This window comes from Gossypium raimondii, chromosome 7 (genome assembly GCF_025698545.1).
Source record: "Gossypium raimondii isolate GPD5lz chromosome 7, ASM2569854v1, whole genome shotgun sequence".
Lineage (NCBI taxonomy): Eukaryota > Viridiplantae > Streptophyta > Magnoliopsida > Malvales > Malvaceae > Gossypium > Gossypium raimondii.
In genome coordinates this window covers 51,591,289-51,597,994 of record NC_068571.1, presented here as the reverse complement: position 1 = coordinate 51,597,994, position 6,706 = coordinate 51,591,289, and the positions used below count along the sequence as shown (strand labels likewise).

Sequence of the window (6,706 nt, the reverse complement as noted above, 5' to 3'; positions counted from 1 at the left end):
CTGTAGGGTTATTTGACAAATTTAGGAAGAAACTTGGAGTGGTCTCCATAGGAGGGGATATTATGCAGAAGCAAGGAACGTCGAGAAGTAGGAGCCATGTTATGGATAAGAATCAGTTAGTTCAAAGCAGTTAGTTAATTAGTATTTGTTAGCAGTTAATAAACCTAGGTATTAAATACTCAATTGTAATTGCACTTTTAGTATGCATTCAATAAATCTTGACATCACATATCAGGGTCTCAACTCGATTGAGCAATTACTGAAAATCTTTTCTTTTATAAAATATCACATATTAACATGAATGTATTTTTGTCATGAGTTGGTGTGAACTATTAACTTGGTCCTAACTCAATTGAGTAATTGTTGAAAAACCTTCATTTATAAAAATTGTGGCACCCGTGCGATATTACAAACTTTTAAAATGAAAAAAAAACTGTTTAAACCCGCAATACCCATGTATCTTTAAAAAACTACTAAAAGAATTAAATAAGTTAGAGGTTCTTATACTTTTTTTAATTTAGGGTGGGTTTACTTGTGGTTAATGTAAAAATAGCGGTGACAATTAAATACTGTAGTGATATTGTAATGTGAGACAAAAAGTAAGCTAAACACACCGTATCCTACCGCCCATCTAAACTCACATTTAAAATTTTAAGAAATTGAATTTTTATATATTTTTTAATTTTAAAATTTTAATCTCTGTGAATTTTACAATTAAAGTTATTAATGTAACGATTATAAAAAAATAAATTAATCTTTTTATCCTTAATGTTTACGGTTTTTATCAATTTAATCTTATTCTTTAAAAGCAAATAAAAATTAAGTTGTCTTTTATTTTTCTCTTTCCATTTTGGGTTGGAGAGATGAGATTAATAATTAAGATTGAACTTGATGTGACATAGTCATTAATGGTGTTGGGATGATGCTACTTGAGTATTTGGGGTGACGTGGGCTCCAATACTAAGGCATAAAAAAATATTTTAAATTTAAGAAAATAAATTAATTTTACAGAGTGTATAAAAATATGTACAGTTAAGCACGTTTTTCTTTTAACGGTCAAAATTTCTATACAATTGACAGTTAGACGCACTTCCACATCATATCTTCAAAATTAATCTTTTTTTAAATTTCAAAAAATCAACTTATTTTTAACATATATTCCTAATTCAAAATTAAAAGCTAATGATTTAACTCCATAAAAAATAATCTTAATAAATAATAATAATTTTATTATTAAAGGTTGTTTTCCACATTCCAATCGACTATCATTGTTACTTAAACTCCTGATCTTTTAGGGTTTTTACTAAATTATTATAAAAAATAAAAAACCAAAATATTATAACTTTTTTTTATTTATCAAAATATTATAATTTTTTTATTTATTAAAATATACCAAAAATAAAAAATAAAAAACCTGCAAAAAAAAATCTGTGGCGGCACCAATGGTGCCAAAGGACTAAAATATAACTATCTGCAGTTTTAAGGACCTGATATGCAAATTTATCATTTTAAATTTTGAGAGTGAATTGCTGCCGCTGTGCGTGTGGGGCTCACTAAAATTGAAATGTGGTTAATTATCTTCTAAACCCTCCTTATTTATTATTTTCTTTTTATTCCTCTTTAACTCACTTTTTATTTAATAAATAAGCCCTCAACCTATTTTTGTAGTTAAATAAGCTCTTAATCTATGATTTTTACTCATAAAAGCCCTTTATTTTATTATTAAAGTAAATATATTTTACCTAAAGTAAAGCTATTTAAAAAGTATAAACTAATTGAATTTTATGTATTATTTTGGTAATTTGATGAGAATAGTTTATTTAAAAATTTACTAAATTTGATGAGAATAGTTTATAATTATAATTTATTTTTCTATTTAGGTTACATTTATGGGTGATCGGTTTTATTATTATTTCGGTTTTTCAATAAGGCTTGCCCGGTATTTCTATTAATTTTTTAATTAAATCTAATATTAGTTAAGTGATAATTAAGATACTTAGAATTCTAATTAAGTAATAACTCTATTTTAATTTAATAAACTATTCTCATCAAATTACTTAATAACTCTATTTTAATTTAATAAACTATTCTCATCAAATTACCAAAATAGAGTTTATTAAATTAGAGTTTATTAAATGAGAATAGTTTATTAAATTAAAATAGAGTTATTACTTAATTAGAATTCTAAGTATCTTAATTATCACTTAACTAATTAGAATTTATTACTTAATTAAAATAAGGAGGGCTTAGAAGACAATTAGCCACATTTCAATTTTAGTGCGCCCACACGCACAGCGCCAGCAATTCACTTTCAAAATTTAAAATGGTAAATTTGCATGTCAGGTCCTTGAAACTGCAGATAGTTACATTTTAGTTCTTTAGCACCATTGGTGCCGCCAATCTCTTTGACACCTTTGCTGCAGCCACAGGTTTTTTTTTTTGCAGGTTTTTGTTTTTTTGGTATATTTTGGTAAATAAAAAAATTATAATATTTTAATTATTTTTTTATTTTTTATAATAATTTAGTAAAAAACCCTCATCTTTTGCTTCTAAAAATTTATATACACAAATTTCTAACGTTATTCCAATATACCGAAATTTTTAACGTTTTAGTTTCTTCTTCGAGCCCACCGTAGATTTCTAAAAACCTACAAACAAAATTTCAGATTTCAGCTTTTAAATAATCACATCTCAATTGCTTTGCAGCGGTCTGATTGTCGAGTTTACCGACACTACTAACTTGTTTTATTAGAAAAAGGATTATAATATTTTGATGGAAAAACAAAAAAAATCTGCCAAGAAATGGTTAATCAAGAGCTTGATAAGCTTTTGATAATTGTTTAGAGAAAAGCAACTTGCTCGGAATAAGAGCCACTCAATGCTTTTATCACACAACAAAATCACGTGAGAGTGGTCCAAATGCAATCAGATAAAAATAGATAATTCACATTGGAATTTAGTATATTAGGTTAAAATGTAAAATAATGTTTTTATTAAAAATAATTACTAATTATATATCAGCATAATGTATAAATAAAATATTAGAAGGTATTATTTAATTATTTTATTAAAAATATCTATTTTTAATAATAAAAATGGGTATAGCAAAGATGCAAGACATAAAGTTAAACCCATCTCTTTCTCTCATTTCAACATGAAGTTGATTTCATTTTCGGGGCCCCCATACCTAGGAGGCCGAGAGCCGCCCTAAACTTTGAAAACAAATTCACTCTTAATTTTACTCTATATATGTATTCCATGTTAATGTTTTCATAAAGTTTAATTTTCTATCTTTTGGTTATAATATTTATTCCAAAGTTAAGATATGATTGAGATTCTACCATGCCAAACATGCTTGTAAAAAGGCCCTAAATTGACAAATGATTGGGGACTTCATCGTGTGTGCCACTTGCCATTCACTGTGCAACATATCATACTCCTATAGACTATGCTTTACTCATTTTGCCATGCTACTTCATTACGTATTATTATTTTTATCATAATCTAGGTGATAATGATTAATCATAAAATGTATTTTATTTTCATAAGTAGAGATTAAATCTTTAATCATAAGATTAACAGATGAAGTCAACAATTAATATACAACCTCTCTAAAGAATTAGATATTCTTTTCTAAAAGTTGACTAAAATCATAAATATAATTTTTTAATATATATATTATAAGGGCATAAGGGATTTAGCCTCCTGAGATTTTATTTTTCGAAATATTTAAAATTTTCAATTAAATTCTCTCAAAATTTTAAAAGTTTAATCCTATAAAAATTTTAATTAAACTTCACATTTAAAAAAAATTATTAAAATTTTAAAATCTTATTAGACGCGATAACTTAGTGCAATTCACCACCGTGTATGTATATATATGTGTGTATACATATATACATGCACACAGAAAGACTCTGGGCTATAAAAGGGGAAAGGTCCTCTTCCATTATAATGGTTTTAAGGTAGAGGGAGAGAGAGACAAAAGAGCGATATGGGGAGGAGTCCATCTTGCCCCAAGGAAGGACTCAACAAAGGAGCTTGGACTGCATTGGAGGATAAATTACTTGCATCATATATTAAAGCTCATGGGGAAGGCAAATGGAGCGACCTCTCCAGGAGAGCTGGTATATATATATATATATATATATAAAACCCCAAAGTGAAATTATTGTAACTTTTGATGGTTTATTGTCCCCCAAAATGCAGGTTTGAAAAGATGTGGCAAAAGTTGCAGACTTAGATGGCTGAATTATCTTAGACCAGATATCAAAAGAGGCAACATCTCCCGTGATGAAGAAGAACTCATTATCAGACTCCATAATCTTCTTGGAAACAGGTTGTTAATCTCTCTCTCCCCTTCTTTTTTACAATGGGAATCGAAATTATGAGGTACTGAGTTCCTTACTGCTCATTGTGTGATACTGTGCAGGTGGTCGTTAATAGCTGGAAGGTTACCGGGGCGAACAGATAATGAAATCAAGAACTACTGGAACACTGTTTTGAGAAAGAGAGCCAAAGGTCAAGCATCCATTGGAACTCCTCCAAGCAAATCTACACATAAAATGCTATCAACCGAGTCTGGAGTCTGTGAACCCTTGCGTTCACCCCAGGCTACGAAAGCAAAAATCAAAGTGATTCTAACTAAAGCCACTAGGTCCAGCAGCAAGGTCAGGATCCCAACACAGCTACCTGCAGCTCAACATACTGATAAGCTTCGAGATGGTCAGCTTAACTCAACAAATAATAATCAAGAAATGAGTGGAGATATTGCAACGGTGGAAGCTCACAGTGGAACCCAAGTGCTTGATTCGTTGTACAGTGATGGTGGCGGCTCAGATTTGTTAAATGAGCAGCTAAAGGAAAGGGATGTTGAATTTGAGGAGAACCCTATGCAACCCTTAGCCTTTGATGAGGCAATGTTTAAGAATTGGACCGTAAATCATTGTCTTAATGGCAATGACGCCATGGATTTTGATTCCTTGGCCTTTTTGCTCGAGACGGATGAATATAGCTTTTGCAGGAATATCAATTTCCAAACATAGGGTGGAAATTAATCAATATTGGTTGTATCTATTCTTAGAGAAAATACTGCTACTTTGCTTGTTGAAAGCTGCATATAATAAACTCATCAACGAGTATGGTTAATCCTGACCTTGATGTTTTTAGAATTCTTCATCCATTTGATCTTTGGAAGTTATTGTTTTTAACTTGAGCGAATCACGCGTTTCTGAATTTGTCTTTATATCATACGGAGCCGACATTTATCCTAGATGATGGGGTGCTAAGTCAATAATTGCTTTTGCATTTGAGTTTTTTTTTTTTTTTGAACTTTTTGATGTAATTAGATTTTGTATTTAATTAAGGTGATTAAGATGAATGTATTTAGGAAGTAGTCATTTAATTAAGATGTATGAATGTATTAGATCAAAGAGCCATGTTAATGTATGTATGTATGAAATTTAAAGTTATTTAGAACATCTGATAAAAGTATCATGGAGGCTCCTGTATTAAGAGTTAGATTGCATTTTACTTTTCTACTCAAAAAACAAATAAATTAGTCCCTGTACATTAGATTAAAGGGCAAATTAATCATTTCTATTAAAAATTTCATTTATTGATGTGTCATGTGTATCTCATGCTAACGTAAATAGACGAAATTTTTAACAAAATGGCTAATTTACTCTTTGATCTAATATACAGTGGCTAATTTACTCATTTTTTAGTAAAAAGAGCAAAATACAATCCGACTCCTAATACAGGGATCTACATAATACTTTTACCTGAAACATCTATATAAAAAATTGTAGGTAATGAAGCCATAGTGTGAAAGAAAGCTAGAAGTATATATAAATTTAATATTCCATTTTCAGTATCTCTTCTCTTTTTATCATCTTAGATTTTCTCCAACAATTATCTAATGTATTTTTAGAATTCGAGGACATCAAAAGATCGAATTTTGGTGTCCACAGGATTGAGTTTTTGCTAATTGTTTGATATGGTGTATTTTTGCTTCGTGGTGTTTGATTGAGGTTGCGTTGGTTTTACCTTTTGTGATGTATCTTTGGGAATTGTACTGGATTGACAGTGTTTGTCACTTTTATTTTAATATAATAAACGTTTTACCCAGAAAAAAAATTGATTGATATACCATGCTTTAAGATTCGATTAAATCTTTAATTCGAAAATGTCCCCTTAAATTAACTACAAATAATTAACAAAGTAGATGATTTTAGGAAAGTATGATGAATGGACCAAAAGAAATTGTGTATGAAAATGTGTAATGCAAAACAATTGCAATTCCCAAACATCATTGTTTTGCCCATAAGAGAATTAGGTTAATATTACATCGTATGATTTCATATTTTAAAATTTTAAAATCAAATAATATTAAAATTTGAAAATTCAAGTTATTTCATTATATAGGCCTAACGAGGAAAATGATAATTAAGATTAAAATTATCTAGGATGCAATTCATACCTACTTAATCTCATATTCTGATTATATCACATTATATCATAATAACCTATTTATAGGAGAGATCTTCTTGTCCACTAGTGTGACATGACATGATAAATACTCAATCCCACCAAATGCGTAAAGGATATTCATGAATGTGAAGAACACGCACCGTGGGACTCATTCTGTTCTGCATTTAATTAGTATGAGATCGTTCCGCCTAGATGGGCTCCTAATTGTATTGAG

At 29.3% G+C, this 6,706-nt stretch overlaps 1 protein-coding gene across 1 annotated transcript; it reads left to right on the top strand.

Annotated features, from left to right (window-relative positions):
- The first annotated feature begins 3,921 nt into the window (after nt 1-3,921).
- Nucleotides 3,922-5,171, top strand: LOC105801153 (transcription factor MYB123). The gene is made up of 3 exons (XM_012632505.2): nt 3,922-4,127; nt 4,210-4,339; nt 4,433-5,171. The coding sequence occupies exons 1-3, from the start codon at nt 3,995-3,997 to the stop codon at nt 5,043-5,045; spliced, it is 876 nt and encodes a 291-aa protein (XP_012487959.1). The 5' UTR covers nt 3,922-3,994; the 3' UTR covers nt 5,046-5,171.
- Nucleotides 5,172-6,706: the final 1,535 nt, after the last annotated feature.